The following is a 27,269-nucleotide window of genomic DNA, read 5'->3' on the forward strand; positions in this document are numbered from 1 at the left end:
AAAATTTCAGGGCAGAGAGATCTTGACCTGATAAATAATTTGACCCCTGTCAGATTTGCTCTAAATGCTTTGCTTTTTGAGTTATAAGCCAAAAACTGCATTTTACCCCTATGTTCTATTTTTAGCCATGGCAGCCATCTTGGTTGGTTGGCGGAGTCACGCCACACATTTTTAAAACTAGATACCCCAATGATGATTGTGGTCAAGTTTGGTTTAATTTGGCCCAGTAGTTTCAGAGGAGAAGATTTTTGTAAAAATTAACGACGCAGGACGACGACGGTCGCAAAGTGATGGGAAAAGCTCACTTGGCCCTTTGAGCCAGGTGAGCTAAAAATTGGTGGATCAGAATCAAATACCTTTCTTTGTTTCCGATAAGAAAAAGGAATTTCATTTATAGAGGAATATTTTAAACATAATTCATGTAATCTTCGAAATAATTTATGAAGTAATTTCCAAGAAGATAATAACCACTGTTAAAAGTTTCAAAAGCTTAAGTAACCTCTATGCTTTATAAAATTTTAACATTATTGTCATTAGCAAAATACTACATGATGAAGACAAAAACTAAAATAATATGTACTGTTCATACAATTTTAAAAAGTTTAATCTAGTACATCTGTTAACAATGCCCATGTGCAGCATTCTGCAACTTATAACAATATTTATTACAAAAATGATGTTTAATGACAAAATGAACAGCAATGAGCACCAAGATTGAAGTAAATGATCCAAACCATTCATAATATTTGACCATATAATTTTAATAGCTAAATCCAAATGTTATCAATTTTAAACAAACTCTTTTTGGAATTTTCAGACTTTTATGATTGAATGGTCTTGGACGTTTGTTAATGATGAAATACATAAAATAAAAGAATATCATAATGATTCATATACAAGTCTTTTAAAATAACAAAAGTAAACTTTGTTAAAATATCATCAAAATCAATAATAGGGAAATTGATGAGAATTGATTGATGATTAAGCAGCTAAATTAACATGCATATTAAAATATAGACACTTTTACACAGACTACAGCTAAAAAACAATGAATGATGTGCACTTCTTGTCTTGATTGTTCAACAGAAATAAGGACTAAGTGTTGGTGCAGAAAGTTTTGAACATGGTGCACATTACCACATGATCTCTTAATAACAAAAGTCTTAAAGACTAAATGTGTCTTCTTATAAATCTGACATATCTATGTCACATACTTTTATAAATATTAAAAATCATTTTAAAAAGTTTACATTTTAAATCACTTCTGTTTGATCATTCTTCATTCAGAAAATATTTTTCTCTTCTACTTTCAAAGTAGAAATATTTGATTTATAAGATCCATTTTATACAACATTTGATTATTTTCATTTCAGGATTTGTGGTGGTCTTTGCTTACAGACATTATTGAAGTATGGATGTGTCAGAGCTGCTTTAGCTGATATTCTTTGGCTTGGTTCATACTTTAACATTTGCTGAAAAAACATTGTAAAATTCATTAACATGATTTCATTATAAAACTAGAGGCTCTCAAGAGCCTGTATCGCTCACCTGATTCTACTTCAGGCCAGGTGAGCTAAAAAGAAGATATGTGAGAACGCCTTGCACACAATTTTATTTTTTTTGTACATCAAAGTACAATTTTACAGATAATGAAAAATGGCAACAAATACTGTGGATTCATTTGTATAATTTTGTGGGTACTGATTTTTGTGGATAAAGGAAAACTTGTATGCTTGTAGATTTTCAATTTTGTTGTTTTTCTAGGGTCTGCATACAAGCCTATGATATAAAATTTGTATTTCGTTGAGAATCTAATTTCGTTTCTCACCTTTACCAACCAAATCACGAAAATTGGTATCCAATGATTAATAATGAAGTATAGCACAAAGTTAAACCCATCATCTTGCTTATAATATATTTTCAACAACAGTGATTTTTTTTCAAAACTTGTTTCTATCTAAACTAAGATCCAAACTGTATGATTTTTATCATAGTAACTTGTTTGGAATTAAAAACTTACTTCTAACATATCTAATACATCTCCTGAAATATGAGGGACAGTACAGGAAATTGCTTGTTGAGGCCATTTGGGGAATGTAGATTTAAAATCTGGTAACTGTGATACTCCTGGCCATACAGTTTCATCAGGTGTACCTGAAATATATATATATATGTATGTACAAATGTATATTGTATATAAAAAATAATTGTGGTATGCCAGAAATTCATAAGGAACAGTGTTAACCCCACTGTTGCAATTATTTTATCAGCCCAGACAAAAGTTAAAGGCATGAGAGTGCTAGTGATGCAATTTTTCATAGAATTTACGTTTCAAAGGGGACATACTTTTTGTAAAATAATTGATCAAATTTTAGTCAATGGAGAGTTTGTAAAAAATTGAGTAAGCCAAGATTTGATATACATTGAACACCTTAACTAAACAACAATTCTTGGCCTTAGTATATATAATTAATGATTTATGAACATACCTAAAGTTCTGAATATTCTGAAGAGTTGGTCAATTTCTGAATCTCCAGGAAATAATGCTCTTCTCGTCATCTGCAACAAAATAAATGTTGTATAGTTAACTATACTCAATCACATACTGCACGTAGAATTCGATTTATTGCATAACATTCACCTTCACAATCATCTATTCATCTTATGTTTAAAACAAGAGGCTGTCAGAGCGACAGCAAACCCGATTTAAAAACATTTATTTGTGTCCTGAAATTTTTCAATATCACAAGGACCATAACTGATGACAGCGAAAGTGAAAATCGTCAATATCAAATTTACCTCCATTTTGTCATCAGTAACAACATATTAAAATTTGAAAAGCTTTGGTTGAATGGTTCATGAGTAAATGCAACAACCAGACTTGGGGTCAATTACATTGGAATGTAATTAATTAAATTACACATTACATTGCAAAAATGATCAATTACATCAATTACACATTACACTGTTTTTGAAATGTAATTAATTAAATTACAATTACTTTACTAAAGTAATTAATTAAATTACACATTACATTTCGTCAAAGTATTTTTTTAACAATATTATATATGTAGAAATAATGCAAGTATAAAATATTCATGTAAGCATAGTTTAAGCGTTGCATTTGATAATCATTAGCTATTTTAATGTTTTGTCATTTAGTATGAATCTCTTTGGTCTGAACACTTTGACATCAGTTCTAAATAGTCTATAGACAGGAGCTAATGTGGCAGATATTGGTTGATCAGAACATGGAAGTTCTTTGATCAAAAGATCATCTATACTATTAAACGAGAAGACCTCATTTTTGGTGTCGCTTCTCTCCTTTCCACAATAAATCAATCAACACGCCTCTGTGTCCTATAGGTACAGTGTATACTCGCATTTGTCATCCATTCATATGATTATTCAGATTGAGTTATTTTGGGAGAAAAACGAGAAAAAAGGCATCCGGATATTGTCCCGTCATTGGACAAAATTTTAAGTCAGATTAGACTTCCGGTTTGCGTTTTTCTCTATACTTTGAACATACATATACAAAGAATAAAGTGTATTTTCAGAATTCTATCTGCTATCATTTTCAAGTTTACTATCCACGGCGGTCACAGGGTTTATTAAATAGAGAGGGTCTGTATACTATATCAATGACCACCATGGATCGATTAGTAAACTTAGAATTAAAAGTAAATACACTATATTTATATAGTAATGAATGTTCATAATATACAGAAAAGCGCTAAAAATATTCATGTGAACTTTTGATACCTTTTCTGAAATTCTCCAGTCATTAAATCTTTTACAAAATTCATTGATTACAAAAAAAAGAAGATGTGGTATGATTGCCATGTTAAGACAACTCTCCACAAGAGACCAATATGACACAGAAATTAACAACTACAGGTCACCGTACGACCTTCAACAACGAGCAAAGCCCATACTGCATACTCAGCTTCAAAAGGCCCCGAACTGACAATGTAAAACAATTCAAACCAGAAAACTACCGGCCTTATTTATGTACAAAAAGTGAACGAAAAACAAATGTGTAACACATAAACAAACAACAACCACTGAATTACAGGCTCCTTACTTAAATGTTCATAACATACTAAATGAAAACTATGTTCATATTGAAATTGATAGAAAACCAAAAATTGGGAATTTTGGAAATAAAGGAGGAGGGATAAAAAAAAAAGAAGCATTTTCCTGTCCCAAATAACCTATATATGACTTATGATACTTTTGCTGAAATTCTCCAGTCATTCAATATTTTACAAAATTCTTCCAACAACACTTTACATACTTTAAACTACGCTCTGAATGCCCGCGATTTCGCGGGTGTGTTCTAGTCATATTGAAAGGAGGAGGAATTGGTTCCTATTAACTTGCCAATATTTCAAGGGGTATTTTGACATCCCAGAAATGAAGTCATTTAAATTAAACATAATATAAATAAATATATTATACATAAATCATAAATATTTGTTTTTACATTAAAAATATCAAAAAGTGTGCTTGTCACAATATTGAAAATAATGTTTAGTACAAATAATGTATGTATAATGTCTAAATATTAGCAATATTTTGCTAATTGGATAATAATACATGTAACAGTGGCATTGCCCCTGGACATTTTAATCTGATTAATTGCTGTTTGTTTTTACAGCTGTTAATTATTATTTCTGTACTCCTTTTGTGTATACTAATTTGACAAAATGATTGTGTGTAGATTTTAAATTCTAAATGAACTGTCTAAGAAAGATTTTTCACAGTGACACTTTTTTTTTGGTTTTTGTTAAACAAGGTGATTAATTACTTATCAATCTATTTAGTTAAAAGATCTTTCTTAAAAACTGAACACTAATATATGATTCTCACATTTTTTTAATTTATAATTAAATAATAATTATTAAAAAAAAATCTGTAGGTCAAATAAATATAAATATGCATTGTAACTTCAGTATAAATTATAGACTTCATATATTAAAAAAAGTATGTAATGTCAATATTTGAAAAACAAGTATTATTTTACAATTGATATTATTAAACACAAATCCTTATCTTTAACACAATAAAAGTATATGTAATTGAAATGTAATTCAAAAGTAATTGAGCATTACATGCTTTTTTCAATGTAATTAATTAAATTCCCATTACATGTAATTAAAAAAATGCTCAATTACACATTACATTCAATTACATGGAAAATTGTAATGCATTACACTTAATTACCATTACATTTTCAATTACCCCATCCCTGGCAACAACATGACTGGAAACACAATTTTTCCATCTTTCAAGAACCATAACTCCTGAACCAAAAAAGAGAAAATCTCCATTATTGAACTTGACCTCAACTTTGTCATCAGTAACAACATATTTAAATTTGAAAAGCTTTGGTTGAACGGTTCATGAGTAAATACACAGACACGACTAGAGACACCATTTTTCAATCTTTCAAGAACCATAATTTCTAAAGGGTAAAAGTCAAAATCGTCATGATTGAACTCGACTTCCATTTTGTCATCAGTAACAACATTTTAAAGTTTTAAAAGCTTTGGTTGAACAGTTCAGAAGTAAATGCATGGACACGACTGGAAACACCATTTTTCAATCTTTCAAGAACCATAACTCCTGAACGGTAAAAGTCAAAACCGTCATTATTGAACTTGACCTCAATTTTGTCATCAGTAACAACATATTAAAGTTTTAAAAGCTTTGGTTGAACAGTTCACAAGTAAATGCACAGACAACATTTGGCTGTCGCTGGCCTGGCCGACCACCCGACAGTCTGTGCCAAAAACTATTTGAAGCACTAGCCCTATGGGCTAGTTAAAAAAAAAAAATTACTAGCCAGAATTTATAAGTACTGGACTGAATAAAATCTGTGTCACTGGTTTCGTGATCCGAACCAGCTAGGGGGGTTTGGGGGCATGCCCCCCCCCCCGCCCCCCAAGAAAATTTCGGAATATTAGATGTAAAATCCTGCATTCTGAGGTTACATTTTTGTATCTGGAAGTGTATATAACTTTTCAAAAATATAGAGTTTTTTCTCCATGCAATATAAAAAATTCTACTTTCCTTAAAAAAACCTTCTCAAAATTGTTGACAATATAAAAAAGAAGATGTGGTATGATTGCCAATGAGACAACTATCCACAAAAGACCAAAATGACACAGAAATTAACAACTATAGGTCACCGTACTGCCTTCAACAATGAACAAAGCCCATACCGCATAGTCAGCTATAAAAGGCCCCGATAAGACAATGTAAAACAATTCAAACGAGAAAACTAACGGCCTTATTTATGTCAAAAAAGACTGTTAAAGACTCTTGAATTTAAGACATACATGTAAAATAAATGTATACATGTAGATATAAACCCCTTGCCAAGCCCATCACATTTTGTTTAGATTAATTTCTCATTTAAATTTGACTTTGGAAGTTAAAGAGATCATCCTTTCTGATGCAGACCAAGAAAACAAGAAAATCAATCAGTTAAAATTTTATTCTTCATATTATTTTTCAATTTGCTGAACAACTTCTGTTCAAATACAAATTTGCCTCCTTTTCCCTGCTCCTTACAGTAGCTACAAAACATAACTAAATGATCCTAGATTCTCGTTTGGAGCCAGGGTCAGGGACGACCGTCCGTCCAATGAGTTTTAAATTCTCGGACACGTTTATCCTCGTATTTTTTTTAGCCTCCGTAACTTGGTCGGACTTGCGAGACGGCCTTTTTGGTGCCTTTCATGGTCTCGCACTTCCCAACAGTGAAGCCATGTATATTAAACGATGTTTGTGACCAAAATTATGTGTACAATTTCGAAATGAAAACAAAACTGGTTCCACTTCTTCATAAAATTAACAGTAACCGGTCACTGAAGTCATCCTAATAACCAATCGTCTAAAATATACAAGATGTCAAGCGGGCAGTTACGAATTAATATCTTCCGACACAAAAATGTTCAATGTTTTTTTTATTTTCTGTTATGATTATATTTTATTCAGTCTATGCAACATAAAATCACCAAAATTTGACATTTTCAAAACACGTGGTACTGACCGTTTTCGCGTTTTTTTTTATTTTGAACAATCGGTTATTAGGGAGACCGTCACAATTGGTTTACGGAATTTTTGCAAGGAAGAGAGTATCAGTCTTTATTTATATCGATGGCGTTGAGTGACATTCTGCGTTAACTTACGGTAACGATTAAGAAAGTGCACACAGATATGCACTAGACCGGTCGGACTATCAGCAGTCTACGTTAACTAGTCCAATCTTATTTAAACTAGACACGGGCTTCGGGCTACCGCTTAACGTTGCAGACTGCCAACACACCACCCGCCCACTGTACATCCCCAAATCAATAACCTAACATTTTTGTCACAAAAATCCAGTTAAAAATCTGATTGCTTGCATAGCCTAACAAGTGGCCTTTCAGATAATTGCAAAGATAAAAGCTAGATATGCTCAGTTAAAATCTGATTATCTTTAATGCATTTTTATTTTCGTTTATTCATTTCATATTCACTTTTGTATTGTTTACATAAAAGTATTTTAAAAGAAGATTGTTTTCGAGGACACAAATGCCACAATTAGGCTTTGCAATTTTCAAGGATAAAAAGAGGCATTTCTATAGAACATTACATGACCCATAGCCCAATTTCAAACTCTTGTCTTCACGTTTTTGTTCTTAGCTTTATTTATGAGTTTCATACAATTTGCATGAGGCAAATTTAAGTTCGATTATAGAAACGAAAATTGGATGGATGGACAGATCAAGGGTAACACTTAATGCCCCAGTTGCCTATCTTTCTTCCAGGAACTATTTTAGCACCAGTTTGTTTTCTGAACTTATGCAGTTCATCACAAGTATTAACTGGGATTGCTATAGTCTTTTATTGGTTACTTTACATGGTTGTGTCATTTATTTCTTACCATTTCAGCAAATATACAGCCTAAACTCCAAACATCTACTGGTGTTGAATAAAACCTGCTTCCCAATAATATCTCTGGTGCCCTATACCATAGAGTTACAACCTGTAAAGATGAAATATCATTTATGACAAACTTTCATGAAAGTTGACAGATACATGTATGACTCACAAACTATGGACTTTGAGTAAAGGTCAATATCAATAAGTAAGTTAACAAACATAGGAAATGTTTTATATTTTATATATCCATTTTATTAAAATAATTTCACAGGATATATTAAAGGGATAATTCACGATTTTTCACTTTTCATCTTATTATGTTCATAATACCATAAAAAACATATTCACCAAGTTTTATTTTGATATGAAAACTAATAAAGAAGAAAATTGGAAATTATTAATTTTATTTCTTGAAACTTCCTGACTTATGTGACGTAGTTTAAGTCTTTTGCATGCCGGGAGTGAAATTAATCTCATTTAAGTCTTGTTCGTTAACCATCTGATAACGTTATTTAAAGCGCATCGATGACTTTTGGTGTAGCTATTAACCAATGAAAAATAAGTGAAAGCCATGCAACTTTTAAAATAAGATCGTGTGGATTTTTTTAAACGAATTTTGATAATAAAAGTAAATCATACAATAGAACATTTTTATGATTTTTTTTCTACAAATACTTTAAACAAACATATGAAACTGACATGATCCATAGTGCATTAAAAATACATGTTTGTATTCTGACCTTTTTGCTTCATTCCAGCAAAATTTCTCACTTGCTTGTACGGTGGAAATAAAATGTGTATTGTTTTGTGACACTTAGTGAATGTTGAATGCGTAGTTAAACTCAAGATAATTAAAAGATTAGCATTATGTAATTCCAATCTTTTGATCTTCGTTCAGTGAAATCTAGGCGTCACGGTTCACTGGCATTTCCGGTGTGAACAACATTTCGTATCAGAATGGTAAACGGGAGTCAGTTAAGTTTTAGACACAGAAATGTAAAATAAAAGAATTAAAATTAATTAATGGGAATAATAAGGGAGCTACCATTTGATTTTTTTTTTTTGGGGGGGGGGCTAGGATGAAATTTGAAAAAAATAGGCAGGACAGGAGTTTTGAGAAAAAAAAAGGCAGGATGAGAAACTTGTTAAAAAAAAAAAGGCAGGATGACAATTTGTGTAAAAAAAGTCAGGATAAACTAGTAAAAAAAAAGGCAGGACCGAATAGAGTAAAAAATAAAAAGGCAGGACAGAGATTACAACTAAAAAAAAAAGCAGGACAAAATTTTTCATCCTAGCCCCCCCCCCATAAAAATCAAATGGTAGCTCCCTAAGGTCGCACAATAACTGGATAGCTGTTGTATATTTTTATATTTTCCATAAGATCACTTTAAATGAATTATGACTTCTGATTACTTATGTAACGATAAAATACTGAATTATTTTAATTGAATAAATCTATTAAAAATAAAAATAGCCTTCTAAACACGAGTGTATGAACTAAAAATTGTACTATTTTAAATTAGAATCGGCAACCTTAAATATTTCAAACAGATCATTTACAATTGCAATTATATAATTAAGTCCATCCAAAGCGATCCTTATTTACCTATTTAGGAATAAATGTTCTCATCAAAATATTTTAAATCTCACAACGCATGAATACTTCAGCTATATATACAAAGAAAGAAAATAAATCATGAAATTGATTTGAAACTTTGATACTCTATAGTTTTCCCTGGAAAATATTCACATCCCTTGGGGATCATTGTGTACGCCCAGTTGCGTATGTATTACATGCATGTCGGAACAATTGTGATGATGACGAATTTCTTTCTTTATTCGAGAACAATCTAATTGATATATAAATCTGTGATTTTACTATGTCCATAACTTCGATGAGCCAAAGCAATATATCGACCTGTATTTAAATCAAATGGCTCTCTTCTTCTTCTTCTTCTTTTGGTATACAATAGTCTGTTACATACTGTTGGCATACTTGGACTAGTCTATCTACAAAACTTTTACCCCAATTTACACAAAATGTATGTTTTTTGTCTTATGTTCAATGTATACATGTATATATTTCAATTTGTGCTATAGTTCCGTAACTTATTATCCAGGCGTATAAACGAATGGTCGACAAGTGCGTAAATTTTTCCAATCTGTCCTTCACTATTGTCAACGAGTATATATTACATTTTACTAAATTTACCCTAGGAAAAATATGTATATAGATTTTTATTTCATCAAATCTTTTTTTTGTATTATTTATATTTTTATAAATAATATTCTTTACACCAGAAATGTTATTTATAAACAAGGTATGCGTTTAGTAATGACTAGTATATTATATCACTTTCGGACACGCAAGACAGAGATGTATATTATACACCTAATAGTTCAAAATGGAAAGTTATAAGTAATCGGCCGTGTACACTGATCAATACCCTTAGAAGTGAAACGATGCATGAACTTACAAGCCCGACAGGAAATCGCTTGAATACCTGGACGTGTCACCTCACAACCCTCACAATACCTTTGGGAGTAATACCTTTAGCCATGCGGGTGATCAGTTGAGAGAAGATCCGAATTTATTTGAATAAAGTTTATTACATAAAAGAATTATGGACAAATTAGATTTTCGAAAACAATTCAATTTTCACGGAACACTTATTATGATTTGAACTTTGACTTTTTCATTATTTCCAATATTAACAGTTTAAAAATAACAAACCATGGTTATTTTTAAAAAATAAGAAAATTTTATGTATCAAGTTAGTTAACTAGTCGGATAAAAACAACCGTACGATTGACAAGATATCGACACGCAATTACGACTACATCAGGTTACTGTAGTTTTGGTCCTTAGACATATCGTGGTTTCAAATCGGACAAGATAACAAAATGGCCGAACGCAGAGAATTGATACTCTAAATTTAAAATCGATGGTGATCTCTTATCCAGCAGAATAAAACTTTAATATCTATGAATTTGAGCGTTTCTATACAGAATGGACATAATATCAATTTTTGATTTTTTTGCGAAGTTTCCCTTTAAGCAATCTAAGGTGATACTGAGGATTCACTGATTTTCATGGGTACCAATTATCGTGGTTTGAGGAAAATCTGCATATTCGTGGATATTTAATTTCGTGGTTTTGGCAAACTGAAAGTCTGCATACATTCCTTTAGAAAATTTGTAATTTGTTGAATATTTGAATTCATGGTTCTCTTCTATCCCAGAAATCCATGAAAATTAGTATCCAATGAAAATTAATGAATTCACAGTAATTCAGATAAAATCACTCTTGCTGTAATTTACTCTTAAGTGTTTTTCCAGAATTAATTGTATGGTGAGGGGGGGAGGGAGGCATTTTTATTAAAATTTGATTGAAGGTGGTTATCTAAAAAAGATTGCTTAAACATTTAAATGAAACGAAATATCCAATTTAAAATGTATGCCATGGTGGGGTCAACTAAAAAAAGTGCCTTCCTCCCCCCCCCCCCCCCTATATATTTATTTTTGGAACAGCCCTAAAACTTATCTGTATATATTCCATAAGTTATATATATTTAGCAAGGTTATAAACCAGAATATTATCAACTCCAATCACACAGTTTCACATATAATAAGCCAATACCAGTAAGAAATATTTTTAACAGAATCAACTTGTGTATACTATGATGACAATTGCTTGTCATAATTTAAACCAGTTGCTTCGCAGGGTGCAGCATTATACGACCGCAGATGTAGAACCCTGAACAGATGGGACAAGTATGGACACAACTTTTAAGTTCGATACAGCTATAAATGTGGATTGTGATTAAATAGTTGACACAACATAGGTTTATGTCACATTATGAATTTGGTTTAAGAAATGAAAATTAGTATTTAAAATTTTTAAATTGGATATTAAACTATTATGGTTCAATATCCAAAATGTAGATACATGATTATATTCAGGATATTATAGAATTCTAAAAATTAATTTTTTGATGAAATCAAGTAATGTTTAATTTTAAACTTTGTAGGCCTCAATGTGGACCAATTTTATTAGTGAATCAAATATTTAAAATGTAAATATATTGTTAGATATAGTATTTTGAAAAACTCATATTTTCATTTTTTGTTGAAATGAAACAGTGTTTCAACAATAACTGCTCATTTAAATACATTATACAATATTAAATGTAATAAAAAGTGCTTGTTATCACTGAATAGTAAAGATTGTTTTAATTTATCAGTTGGTAGTAAAAATGAAAATACATTGTATATTGCATAAAACAATAATTAAAGTTGATTCAACTACTATTCTATACAAAGAAAGATAACTCCAATTGAAAATTAATTGCTATTGCACAATATTGTGCAATTAGATATTTCTTGCTATTGTGCAATACTGTGCAATTGAAAATTTCTTGCTATTGCACAATACTTAATATGATAATTTTGAATCCTGATTTGGACCAACTTGAAAACTGGGCCCATAATCAAAAATCAAAGTACATGTTTAGATAAAGCATATCAAAGAAGCCCAAGAATTTAATTTTTGTTAAAATCAAACTTAGTTTAATTTTGGACCCTTTGGACCTTAATGTAAACCAATTTGAAAACTGGACCAAAAATTAAGAATCTACATACACAGTTAGATTTGGCATATCAAAGAACCCCATTTATTCAATTTTTGATGAAATCAAACAAAGTTTAATTTTGGACCCCGATTTGGACCAACTTGAAAACTGGGCCAATAATTAAAAATCTAAGTACATTTTTAGATTCAGCATATCAAAGAAACCCAAGGATTCAATTTTTGTCAAAATCAAACAAAGTTTAAGTTTGGACCCTTTGGACTTTAATGTAGACCAATTTGAAAACGGGACTAAAAATTAAGAATCTACATACACAGTAAGATTTGGCATATCAAAGAACCCCATTTATTCAATTTTTGATGAAATCAAACAAAGTTTAATTTGGACCCGATTTGGACCAACTTGAAAACTGGGCCAATAATCAAAAATCTAGGTACATTTTTAGATTCAGCATATCAAAGAACCCCAAGGATTCAATTTTTGTCAAAATCAAACTAAGTTTAATTTTGGACCCTTTGGACCTTAATGTAGACCAATTTGAAAACGGGACCAAAAATTAAGAATCTACATACACAGTTAGATTCGGAATATCAAAGAACCCCAATTATTCAATTTTTGATGAAATCAAACTAAGTTCAATTTTGGACCCTTTGGGCCCCTTATTCCTAAACTGCTAAACCCAAAACTCCTAAAAACAAACCCAGCCTTCCTTTAGTGGTCATAAACCTTGTGTTAAAATTTCATAGCATTCTATATACTTAAACTAAAGTTATGGTGCGAAAACCAAGAAAAATGCTTATTTGGGCCCCTTTTTGGCCCCAAATTCCTAAACTGTTGGGATCTCACCTCCCTAAATCAATACCAACCTTCCTTTTGTGGTCATAAACCTGGTGTTTAAATTTCATAGATTTCTATTTACTTAAACTTAAGTTATTGTGCGAAAACAAAGAAAATGCTTATTTGGGCCCTTTTTGGCCCCTAATTCCTAAAATGTTGGAATCAAAATTCCCAAAATCAATCCCAACCTTCCTTTTGTGGTCACAAACCTTGTGTTAAAATTTCATAGATTTCAATCGCACTTTTACTAAAGTTAGAGTGCGAAAACTAAAAGTATTCGGACGACGACGACGCCAACATGATAGCAATATACGACGAAAAATTAAAATTTTTGCGGTCGTATAAAAATCATCTACATAAACTTTGTCTTGTATCATTATGCTAAAGTCAATGGAATGCAGATTGCAAAATTCCTACTTATTGTATATGTCCTGATTAATATCTTATACAAATAGTGGAATACCAATATCTTGCTCATCATAGCCTGAGTAATCTCTTTTTCAGAAAAAATTACATCAACCATGATTATACATTTTAAAGGGGAAATAAAAACTCATTCAGTAAAGAAATTGAATTTGAATTTTGACAAATTGTTTTCATGAGTTATTTGTTCATTTAGAAATTTAAAATTTCCTTAATTTTAAATACTATAACCAGATGCTCCGCAGGGCACAGCTTTATACGACCGCAGAGGTTGAACCCTTAACGGTTGGGGCAAGTATGGACACAACATTCAAGCTTGATTCAGCTCTAAATTTGGATTGTGATTAAATAGTTGACACAGCATAGGTTTCTGACACAGAATGAATGTGATCTAATGAACTTAAAATACTTTTTTTCCTTTGAGCAATTCACTATGCTGTTGAATATTAATCCTCTCAAAAAAATGTTTGAAGAAATTTTCTTTTTATTTATGAAATCTGAAATGAGAAAAATTTAACCCCCCCCCCATTTTTTTTTCACATCCCCCTTTCCCTTTTTCCAAAACTGATCTCAATTCAAATTTCTAATGTAGTTTGCAACAATAACTACTCATTTAAATACATCATAAAATATTAAAATGTAACAAAAGGTGCTTGTTATCACTGAATGGTAAAGATTGTTTTAATTTATCAGTTGGTAGTAAAAGTGAATATACATTGTATATTGTATAAAACAATGATTTAAGTTGATTCAACTACTATTCTGGACAAAGAAAGATAACTCCAATCAATTGAAAATTTCTTGCTATTGCACAATTAGATATTTCTTGCTATTGCGCAATACTGTGCAATTGAAAATATTTGCTATTGCACAATACTGTGCAATTGAAGATTTCTTGCTATTGCGCAATACTGTGCAATTGAAAATTTCTTGCTATTGCACAATACTGTGCAATTGAAGATTTCTTGCTATTGCTGAATATTGTGCAATTGAAAATTTCTTGCTATTGCACAATACTTAATTTAATAATTTTGGATCCTGATTTGATTCGAACCAACTTGAAAACTGGGCCCATAATCAAAAATCTAAGTACATGTTTAGATTCAGCATATCAAAAAAGCTCAAGAATTCAATTTTTGTTAAAATCAAACTTAGTTTAATTTTGGACCCTTTGGACTTTAATGTAGACCAATTTGAAAACAGGACTAAAAATTAAGAATCTACATACACAGTAAGATTTGGCATATCAAAAAACCCCATTTATTCAATTTTTGATGAAATCAAACAAAGTTTAATTTGGACCCGATTTGGACCAACTTGAAAACTGGGCCAATAATCAAAAATCTAAGTACATTTTTAGATTCAGCATATCAAAGAACCCCAAGGATTCAATTTTTGTCAAAATCAAACTAAGTTTAATTTTGGACCCTTTGGACCTTAATGTAGACCAATTTGAAAACGGGACCAAAAATTAAGAATCTACATACACAGTTAGATTCGGCATATCAAAGAACCCCAATTATTCAATTTTTGATGAAATCAAACTAAGTTCAATTTTGGACCCTTTGGGCCCCTTATTCCTAAACTGCTGGGACCAAAACTCCCAAAATCAAACCCAACCTTCCTTTAGTGGTCATAAACCTTGTGTTTAAATTTCAAAGCATTCTATTTACTTAAACTAAAGTTATGGTGCGAAAACCAAGAATAATGCTTACTTGGGGCCCCTTTTTGGCCCCTAATTCCTAAACTGTTCAGACCTCAACTCCCAAAATCAATACCAACCTTCCTTTTGTGGTCATAAACCTTGTGTTTAAATTTCATTGATTTCTATTTACTAAAAACTAAAGTTATTGTGCGAAAACCAAGAATAATGCTTATTTGGGCCCTTTTTTGGCCCCTAATTCCTAAACTGTTAGAACCAAAACTCCCAAAATCAATCCTTACCTTCCTTTTGTGGTCATAAACCTTGTGTCAAAATTTCATAGATTTCTCTTTACTTAAACTTAAGTTATTGTGCGAAAACCAAGAAAATGCTTATTTGGGCCCTTTTTGGCCCCCAATTCCTAAAATGTTGGGATCAAAACTCCCAAAATCAAACCCAACCTTCCTTTTGTGGTCATAAACCTTGTGTTAAAATTTCATAGATTTCTATTTACTTTTATTAAAGTTAGAGTGCGAAAACTAAAAGTATTCGGACGACGACGACGCCAACGTGATAGCAATATACGACGAAAAATTAAAAATTTTGCAGTCGTATAATAAATCATACCTCTAAAAATTTTGCAGTCGTATAATAAATCATACCTCATGTGTATATGTCCTGACTGGAACACCAAATGCCCTAGCCAAACCAAAATCTGCTAGCTTGATGTTACCATCCACGTCTATCAGCAAATTTTGTGGTTTTAAATCTCTGTGTAGAACTCGATGTGCATGACAAAAGGCTACACCTTGTAGCAGCTGGTAAAGGTAGCTCTATTAAAATACAAAAAAAAACAACATGATCTATTTTCTAAGTCTGAAAATCTTTAAATCAAGCTACTAAATGGTAGATGCAACACAAGATTCTAGTGTCAGATTGAAACCATGAAAATATTACTTAAATGATGAAAGAACCTACAATTAAATATTGCCTTGTCTGCTGGTAATGGACCAAAGTTAGGTATATATACAGTACACTTGTATCAATCAACAAAACTTTTCAATTATATCAATTAATCAAAAAAATTTTAGCACTGAAAGAACATAAAATACAATTCCAAATCAATCAATGGACAAAACTTGACAAGAGCAAAATGGAAAACAGTTCAAACAAGACTTGATCTCAAGTTTGTTATTAGTAACAAAATATTAAATTTAAAAAGTATTAGATGAAGGGTTCTCAAGACATTGCACAGAATCAGTTGGAGTTGCCACTCCAATAATAAATGACTATTTTTTCTATCTGATGAATTTACACATTGATTTTGATTTTTAACTAATTTAAAAATGCCATACATGTAGTTTATCAGTGTTCTAGCCAGGATTTGAAAAGGGCAGGGTGATAGTGATAAAAAGGGCAATTTTACGCGTGAATGTCATTGAAAAATGGGTACTTTTACATGTAAATTTATTTAAGCCTCATAATGAATTAGCACATAATTTTTATCATGCATTATTGAAACATCAAGTTTCAGTTATAATGGAGTTATGTAATTTATGTCTTTTGGCACAATTTTTTTTATAGTTGTCTTCATAAATCTATGGTCATGATACTTATACACTCTTTGGGAAACATTTGTCTAATATTGTAATTTGTACATTGAGCTGTCTAGTAGTTGCTGTCACCATAAATATTATAGCCATGTTTTTAATGTCTATAATGTCACCATACCAGGATGAACATAAACAAGTTTTAAATTGGGAATCTTCGTTGCACTTGATAGATCAATTAATGGAAGTACAGATGCAAAATATAATTTTCAAAATATATATTTTTGAAGTGTAATCAAGTGTAATCAAGTGGAAATAGTTTAAATTAATATTCTAATATGCATTTGCATTTAAATTGTTTTATATTTTATCTTTTTATGATAAGAAACATAAATCTAAGTAATATATTGTGAACAGGTGATAAATAAGGGGAAGTAATCAAATTGTTTGTAATTACTTTTTTGGAATTCACAAATTATTTATGGCCTTAAGCTAAGGTAATTGGTGTTCTAGAACACTCACTGTTTATAGGCAAAGTCTTAACATCAGTAACATTGTTCTATACTGTTTCTACACACTTGTTTCTATTAACAAAATATCCATGTTTCTAAAAGGTGCTGCAGTAAATGAACAAGTTACATTTCTTTTTCATTTTTCATTAAATTAGTGTTATATGTCTATTTATGATACATGTACTATAGAGCTTAGTTATCTTTACCTTTATCAATGATGATGGCATCCCAGAAGGGGGACAACTGTCCATATATTTCTTCAAATCTTGATTTAAATATTCAAAAACTAGATATAGCTTTTTCTCACTATGTACAACATCAAGTAATCTATAATAGTAAACATATTGTATCAGTATTGCATTAGAATAAAAATAAGCAAACTATATTTGAAGATTACTCCAGTCTTCACGCTGAGTGGCAGCCCAGACAGCCCAGGCTAGTAAAATTGCTCTTGGGCCTGTAAAAATCATATCTACAGGCCAATAGAATCTAACTAAAAATTTTCAAAAAATGAACTCCGGGCCTGTAGTTTTTATAGTTCCTCCGGAAGACTGTTACTCTCTGTCAATTTGTGATAAGATTTGACTCTTCAAACACTGTTCTATTATTCCTTGACTATTCTTGAAGTATTCATAAAGTACAGTATGTATAATAATTTTGTTGCATAACTGTAATGCTGATTAATCCCTTTTTTATAATTAACCTATCTATCTGTATTGTTTCTTTATTGATAATAATTATATTTTCTTTATATATATAAGTACTAGAAATAAGCTTGTTGACACATGTTCTGTTGGTACTTGCTTCTCATTGGTGTATGTTAAATATTACCACAAAATGGTTATATATTCAATATTTTTGCCTTAACCATCACTAAAGGGACATGCACTGTGACAATGCACATAAAGTGCAATACAATTTGTAATGTTTATGTTATTACATTTGTACACTGTACATGGTTCAGCTATAAATTCAAATAAAATTCTAACTAACTCATAAACTTAATGTTAAAAGGAAACTTAATGTTAAGGCGAAGTGTACGTAATTGCACGCCTCTAGCGGAATACAGGATTAAAAACGTTCGTCGTTAGTTACGCAAGTTATCTCCCTTACTCCAAGAAAGGACACACGAAAGAGAAACTACTTTCTGCGGTCTATAATGAATCCAACAAGCACGCCTGTGCTGTCTTAAACCTCATAGAAATTATCTAAATAACTCCAATTAGAAATCACAGCATTCTGTACGTTGTTCTGTGTGCAGCCTAACTTAAAAACACTTTTTGTTTTTGTTTTAGACGCATAGGAGAAGGTATTTCGTGTTTATGATATCAACAGAAAGAAAAAACGCCTTACAACAAAATTATAAACAAATAAACAAATAAACATGTAACATTTTTCTTCTATTGATATCAAATTAATTAAAATGAAACCTGAATTGACCCAACAATATCTTTTTAAAAAGCCGTAGTCTGACTTGAACGAAGTTTTATAATAGGTTACAAATATTAAATGAAAGACGTGTGAATTTAATTGTTTAATTAAAAAGACGTTGAAATGTTCGTATTTTGTGCAATTGAAAATTTAAGGACATGATTTATATTCATATAAGAAATCAGACGATACCAAGAGACTAATTTGACCACTAGTACAAAACTTACCAGTCGGAAGAACAAAGACGGAAAACAAACAAAAAATAAACAAATTATGCCCCAAAAATTACTCGGTAACTTAAAAATTGTCTCACTCTAACATTTATCTTAAAATAAGTATAAATTATGTGAATACAACTCCCAGTTTTCAACTTTTTCTACATGTGCAGAAAATAAACAGGTGTCTTCTATTCCGTCCGCAATTTATGAGAAAACTAAATCTAAATTTAGAACCATATTGAAATTGAAAGTACACATGTAAGATAAAATATAACATGTCATTTCTTCTTTCACAAATTCCAATTTGGAAGAGATATATAGCGAAATCTGTTTTCTTTTATTGTGCCTGTGTGCATCATTCAAAATTAGAGAATGTAATTTTGAAGTATCAAGTCTCAATTCAAGATTATGAATGAATTGAATATAGAATTATGGGGGGGGAGGGGGTAGGAACTTTATCGGAACTCCGGAATCGGGTGTTTTTAAGCTCGGGATTTCGGGATTGACCCTTTCGGGATCCGGGAATTCTATTTCCGAATTTCGGGTAGTCGGGATTTAAATTTTTTTAATTCGGGACCTCGCCGGAATTCGTGTTTTTAAGCCCGGGATTACAGGATCTGGATCCCTCCTTCCCTCCTCCCTCTACCTATATTATTAAACGAGAAGACCTCATTTTGTGTGTCGCTTCTCTTCCTTCCACAATAAATTAATCATCTCATGCCTCTGTGTTCTTTAGGTAACATGCATAGTCGCATTTGTCATCAATTCTTATGATTATTCAAATTGAGTTATTTTGGGAGAAAAACGACAAAATAGGTGTCCGGATATTGTTTCCATTATCAGACTGACTTTTAGCATAGATAAGACTTCCTGTTTTAAACATGCACAAAAACAACCAATCGTATGATAGATTACAAAAATGAAAAATAAATAAGCCAATCAGAGCGTTCTCCATATCATGGTTTTTAGATCGCAAGAACCACAACTATTATACCTCCTTAGAAACAGTTATGTTTTCGCGTTTATCCACCTGTAAACTACGATTATACTACTATAATATACAGAGACTCTCTGTATTCTGTCTACTTTTTTCTGAAATATTTACCATCTAAGGGGTCATACCAGTTACATATAAATTGAAATAAGTAAAACATGTGGAAACCGCAAGAATGTGCCATAGTATACAGATGCCACATCGGCACTATCATTTACTATGTTTAGTGGACCGTGAAATGGGATAAAATCTCTAATTTGGCATTAAAATTAGAAAGATCATATCATAGGGAACATATTTACTTAGTTATGAGTTGGTTGGACTTCAACTTCATCAAAAACTACCTCGACAAAAACTTTAACCTGAAGCGGGACAGACGGACGGACGAACGAACGAATGGACGGACGGACGGACGAACAGACTAGAAAACATAAATCCCATAAATTGGACATAAAAATTTATTGTTGAAAGTGAAAGTAGTGATTTGGCCAAAATGAAAGTAGGGTAGAGATTAGAGGGAGGCAGGACTTATTCGGGACGTTGGGATCGGGTGTTTTTAAGCTCGTGATTACAGGATTGATCTTTACGGGATGCGGGAATATTTTTTTTTTAATTTCGGGATGTCGGGATATGAATTTCGTTAAAATACGCACCTCGGGATTTCATGTTTATAAATCCGGGATTTCGGGATCAGGGCCCCTCAGACCACCCCTCAAATGGGCCTTAGTCATTAATACGAGATTCAAATCCTACCAATGGTATGTTAATAGGGCTCTCAAAAGGAAAAGCACTGATGGATTGTCCTAGAAGCACATTTTATTAGAATAATAATGGTAAACAAGCAGTTTCATTTATCAGTTCATGTTTGAAGCGGTGCAAATTTTTAATTTAATTTGACTTTTACCAAAAAATGCATTGTAGCAAAGGGGAAGAATAATTGTGGTATAAGGCCAGAAACACGAAAAATAATTGAATTTAACAGAAAGGAAACACATAACGGACTTTGGAAAAAAGAGAGAGGGCTTTTGATACCTTATATGAAATTTTCGAGTCGTAATATCTTTTACAAAAATTCATCCTACAACAGTTTACAAGCTGTATATATGTTCGCGGGTGTGTTCTAGTTATGGTTAAAGAAAAGAGGTCAGGGAAGTTTTGTGATACTTGTAACTGCAATTTAATATTTAGTGGAATGAGAGGTGAAATGTGTTCAGACTATTACATTTCGATTATTTTTTTAAATTTAACCAAAGTTTACTGCAAGGGGTGTTTAACGACCTCGATGATTATCCATGAGGATCTCGCACTCGGTCAGCTCTAGGTTTTCACCTAGTTCATGATCATACAAGAATTGAGAAGCCTGTGGTTTACTAGTCTTATAATATGAGACTTTGGAGTTCATATAATTTACATTCTACGTTTTTTTATCGAATATTTCAAGGCTTTTTGACTTTCAATGTTGACCCCCCCCCCCCCCCTTTCCAATTGATTGGATAAAATGAATGGATTGCCGCCCCTATTTCAAACTGAAGTCCTATAAACTGACTGGTATTCGAATTTGCTAAAAGAAATAATTGGTATCTCTATTGATTCAATACCGTAATGCCGAAAAACAATCATTTGTTTCCGCGAATTCCGAACAGCTAGAAATATATTCCAGAGTTTCAATTTGAGTAACTCGAATAATTCAAGCCCTTTCCATGTCCGATTTTCTCCCACACGAGAAATGTAGCATTCGTACATCAGCTGAATAATAAGACTGAATTATTCGGGTTACAATTTGTGTAAATCCCGAATGCACATAAAAGTAAAGGTCCAGCCCGACTTTCAGAAATGGACTGTTGTAAATTTCAGATTGATTTCCAGAAATAAAAATCATACAAAAATGTTTCACGCAAATATTCGTCTTCAGACGTGTAAAGTTATACAACGGTTACTAGCCGGTCTGGATTGTGATAAAAAGAAGCGCATGCAATGCATAAAATATATAATGTCGTGGCTCAGGGATGTGTTGAATTATAGAGATGCTTATGCGGCACAAAGATAAGATTAATTTACCCAAATGTACTAAGAATTACCACACAACTTAAATTTACTTAGATATTGATTTGTTATCCTGTGCCAGACAGATGGCTGATATTCTGAGAAGAGACCTTGATGAAATGAAGTTTTATGGGAACAAAGATTTTGAAAACACGTCGCAGTGTTTAGATTTTAACAAAAATAAGGCACCAAGGTCGAAAATAGTTCTAGTTCATAATGAAGAAAATGTCAACCGTTTTCTAGCTTGGCGATCTCCGAACGCACCCGAATATAATAGACAAATACAATACAATAGTACACACAACTTAACATAAAGAACTAAAGACCGAGCAACACCATGAATTATATCATACTAGAGATCTACTTCATTTCTGATTATGTATTTGATACAATCTCTATCATAACGTTACATTACATCCACGTATGTCGATTCTTTGAAAGTTACGTACATTCCTATTGGTATAATGAAACAAGTTACGAACAAGTTGTTTTTAAGTTACGGACAGCCTAAGCCTTTTTTCAAATCGTGCTGTGATCGTTTATTTTGTAGAATTTAATCACCTGTTAAGTTTAGGGGTTTCCCTAAACGATTAATACAACTTTTTAATTCAGTGGTTTAATTGATGCATCCATGGTATTGTTATTCTATAGAAAAGAAGTCCCTAACTGACGCAAGGCGGCTCCATCTTGGGCTGTGGGTAACTTAAGTTACCCACAGCCGTTTAAGCACAGTGAACACGAACTCCAACAAAACGGTATATATTTCATACAAGTATAGTCCAGGCATGAAGCGTCGTAACTGTTGCGGCGACGTCAATAACGTTGTCGTTGTTTTTTGTTTTTTTACACTCAAGATTCAACTTTAACAGGGTATAGCTTGAAAAGTAGCACGGTTGCTAAGGACTTTCTTTGCACCAATCGATTCCTCATACATTTTAAAATCGTCTCATAAATTTTTTAAAAAATCGATTGTCTAAATAATAGAAAATCTTGGAAATGTAACAATTCCTGCCGAATTTCACGATTTTACCTATATATCCTTTGTAATTTTGGTGTATGATGCTGTTAACTTCAACAACTTGTATCTCAAAAACGAAAACGGTTACCCCCTTTTTTTATTTTATTTTCCGATTTATTTTTACAAGCAGAATCTACATGTAAACTTCAATATGCTTGATGACAATAAAAGCTCAACTTTAAATGATTCTTGTGATATTTTCTGTATTAAAAACATTATTAATAAAGCAACATGTTATAATAGAAATTCGAAACCAACTCTTCTTGATGTAATTTTAACTAATCAAGAAAATAAATGTGGTAAAAGATGTAATTTTGGATGTGGCTTAAGTGATGTTCACAACCTGATTGGGGTTCAAATAAAATGTGAACGACCTAATATCAAACCAAAATACAGAAAATGTAGAAGTTTTAAAAATTTTGATGTAAATGATTTTTTATCTGATTTGAATGAGTTAAATTGGGATGTTGACCCTCATAATAACATAAATACTGAGTATGAAAACTTCAACAAGAAGTTTATTGAAACAGCAAATAAACATGCACCCTTTAAAGAAAGAAAAATACTATCTAAACAGATACCATACATGAACAAACAGTTAAAATCTGCAATTTATAAAAAGAAAATGCTGTACAACAAATTTCAAAAAATTGAAATTGGAAAAATATGGCCTTAGTCCATCTGCTCTGGAATTACTCAAAAGCTATCTGACTGCAAGAAAACAGTGTGTAAAAATAGGCCAGAGTATCAGTCAAATGCAAGATATATATAAAGGTGTTCCTCAGGGATCTATACTAGGCCCTGTATTATTTAATGTTTTTATAAATGATATTTTTCTTTTTGTCAAACACTGTGATTTATACAACTATGCTGATGATAACACCCTCTCAAAAACAGGTACTACTTTGGAATCAGTTATTAAACCCTTAGAGGAAGACAGTAATTCCCTAATCTCATGGTTCTCTTTCAACAAAATGCAGGCAAACCCAGAAAAATTCCAGGCAATTTCCATAGGTAAAAAAACACACACTCAAAATATTACTTTCAACCTAAATGGATTCAACATAAAATGTGACGACGAAGTGAAACTTCTCGGTGTAACAATAGACTTTAAACTGGATTTTAACACTCACATCTCAAATATTTGCAAAAAAGCTGCACGACAACTAAACGTTCTAAAAAGAATTGGCACTCATCTCACCAGACTTTCAAAACTTACAATATACCACTCATTTATCGTGTCAAACCTCAGCTACTGTCCTCTTACATGGCACTTCTGCAGTGAACAAAACACAAAGAAAATAGAAAAAATACAAGAAAGAGCACTCAGATTTATTTATGACGACTACACAAATTCTTACAATACACTTCTTGAACAATCTAAGCTACCAGCACTAAAAATCAGAAGATTGAGAACCATGGCATTAGAGACATATAAAATAATAAATAAATCAAGTCCAGAATTCCTACATAATTTAGTAAATATTAAAGAAAATTCATATAATTTCAGGTACAAAGGCATAGCAGATATACCACGGCCAAAAACAACAAGGTATGGTAAGAAAAGCTTTAGTTATGAGGCAGCAAAACTCTGGAACTCCTTGCCAAATGAGGCAAGGAGCTTATCAACTTTTGGCCAGTTCAAAAATTTTATCTCCACCTGGTGTTTTTCAGAAAAATGTACATGCAGTTCTTGTAAATAATGTACTTACTTGCTGCCCCATAACTTGATCTCGAAGCCTGCTGTTTGTTTGGTTTTTTTTATGTTTTATTTTTTTGCAGTTATTTTTATTTTTTATTTAGCCATTTATTTCTTTTGCTTATGCATTACCTTTGCTATAGCTGCATGCAGTCTTTTGTTTGTGCTTAAAGTGTTTAAGTTTGCATGTGCTACTGTTATATAAATACTATGTGCTACTGTATATGTGCTGATATTAGACATTTGTTTTAATCTATCTTGCTTAGCTTTTATTCTGCATGTGCTATCTATGTATTAATATATATATGTGATGTCTGTATGTTTGTGTTGTATGTGTATCTGATGTTATTACATGTATGTTTTGTTTATTAATATCAGTCGGTTAAAGAGCTCTTAAGAGCTCATGTTCATTGTTATTATGTATATATGCAACCCGACTTTAAAAATAAAGATTACTTTACTTTACTTTATGTAAAATTTTAAAAAAATCCATTGTGTAGTTTAATTACGTACACTTCGCCTTAAAAGGCATCTGTATTGATGAAGATCATTCATTGTTTACAAACAATGCCTAAATCTCAAGTCTAATGAACATCCTACCTAACAACTGTTGGATGGTCAAGTTCTTTGAGTAAAGATATTTCCCTGATAGCCGTCGACGGGACTCCTTCAGATTCTCTACAAAAAATATAAAACAAAACACAATTTACTTTCTACTTAGGCAAATGTTTGTATTGGTTATACCAGTAAGTATTCATGAACAAAATTTCCTTGGTTTATGATTATTACTTCTCCAACTTTGGGTGTGTTTTAAATATTAATTGATACTTAATCACAGACCTCAACAAGAAACCCATAACCATAATAATACGAAATCCACAACACATAGAACCAAGAATTTAAAGGAAAGAATAAAATTAGAAGTGATTGATCTTCACAAGAATTTTGCATATGACTTTTCTGCCAGTACCTGTATATATGTTTATATTATTTAGTTGGTGAAAAAAAAAGGTAAAACGTCGAAAAAAAACGTAAAAAATGATAAATGATAATTTTGACGAAAGAGTTGGTGGAAAAGAAAATAGACCCTGGGGAAAACCTGTTAAAACTTAGTCTGTCTGCAACAATTTATTTCCTTCATCAGTACATGTATATATTATAGTTTCCAATTATTTATTTTTTCATTCCATGTTTTGTTACTTTTTATCCTCCAAGCTTTTATTTATCATGATAAAATTCTGAGGCCAGTGAAGGTTTATAATTCTATAATTTGTAAATAAGATGCATCATGCTTGGTTGACGGTGTTTTACTGTTCTGAAAATATGCTTGTGTTTTATCTTTGTTGGGATGATATGTTTACAGAGATCTGGCTGAAAACAGCAGGTGTCATGACTATCAACATGCATGTTCGATGAGACTGAATCATGGAATATAACACATGAAATCAACGTACGCATCAAGTCTGATTTTCTTCAGTGCTACCAGTCGACCAGTTGTTTTATCTCTTGCTTTGTACACAACTCCGTAAGTCCCTTCGCCAATCTTTTCTATTTTCTGGAAATTTTCCATTGCTGTCTGCTGGCAAGTTGGTAATTGAAAAACCGGAAACGTTTGGTACTGTTTTTGTTTACCATTTTCCCGCGCGTTTAATCCTTGGCAAATTCAGTCATTTGATTGGTTTAGATATTTCCGGAAGTTTAAGAAAATGGGCGTGTCACCACGAGGCGCAAAAATATAAACAAACTGTAAATATTTGTAAACACAAATATTTGCTGAAATATGCACCTATCAATAATAATGATTATTATTTTTTTTGTTAGATTACAACATATCAATAATAACAACTATTTTAAATCTGTAAAATGTTAGATTTTCTCGAACATAATATATCTAAGGTGCCAAAAACTTCGTTAATTCAAGGATTTGACGTTTAGTACTATACAAATCCTTGGTTAATTTTTGTATACCTGATTTTTGGGCATATATGACACTTAGAAAGTAATCAATGAACAAAAAAAACATTTGGAGATGCATTTTTTTTATTAATTTATTTTTGAAACTGCCATTGGAAAGAACCATTTTTTTTTTTTTTTTTTTTTTTTTTTATGAATTTCCCATTTTCATCAGTTTTTACCAATTTTGGGGCTATTAAATATACAAAAAAATCAGTTTCACAATAAAACCATTTCTCAAACTGTCTGTAAATATGAAGTGGGCCAATCTGAATAACTTTAAAACTATAGGTAGGTGTCAGAAATAATAATGTTTTAAAGTTTATAAAAGTATGGTTGTTGTTTCGTTTCAAATTGGTCATATGATAATATGCTGTAAATTTTATATTTTATGATTTTTTTTTTTTCATTACAACAAAAGG

General features: G+C 31.5%; 1 protein-coding gene across 1 annotated transcript; it reads right to left on the bottom strand.

Annotated features, from left to right (window-relative positions):
* Window positions 1–852: 852 nt before the first annotated feature.
* LOC139510621 (cyclin-dependent kinase 2-like) lies at window positions 853–26,550 on the bottom strand. Its single transcript, XM_071297171.1, has 8 exons — window positions 26,349–26,550; window positions 25,495–25,572; window positions 17,698–17,818; window positions 16,092–16,262; window positions 7,940–8,041; window positions 2,490–2,559; window positions 2,021–2,154; window positions 853–1,472 (listed from the first exon to the last, which is right to left on the bottom strand). Exons 1-8 carry the CDS (start codon window positions 26,462–26,464, stop codon window positions 1,365–1,367), a joined length of 900 nt encoding a protein of 299 aa, XP_071153272.1. The 5' UTR covers window positions 26,465–26,550; the 3' UTR covers window positions 853–1,364.
* Between the last annotated feature and the right edge of the window lie 719 nt (window positions 26,551–27,269).

The sequence above is a fragment of the Mytilus edulis genome, chromosome 2 (genome assembly GCF_963676685.1).
Source record: "Mytilus edulis chromosome 2, xbMytEdul2.2, whole genome shotgun sequence".
NCBI lineage: Eukaryota > Metazoa > Mollusca > Bivalvia > Mytilida > Mytilidae > Mytilus > Mytilus edulis.

What these genes read in the sequence shown, in the direction of transcription:
- LOC139510621 (XM_071297171.1), bottom strand. Translation starts at nt 26,464, where the DNA reads ATGGAAAATTTCCAGAAAATAGAAAAGATTGGCGAAGGGACTTACGGA. An exon ending in AAGAAAATCAGACTTGATGC is followed by an intron (nt 25,573 to 26,348) that starts GTACGTTGATTT and finishes TATTTTTTGTAG; the next exon opens with AGAATCTGAAGGAGTCCCGT. An exon ending in CAGAATATTCAGAACTTTAG is followed by an intron (nt 2,155 to 2,489) that starts GTATGTTCATAA and finishes TATATATTTCAG; the next exon opens with GTACACCTGATGAAACTGTA.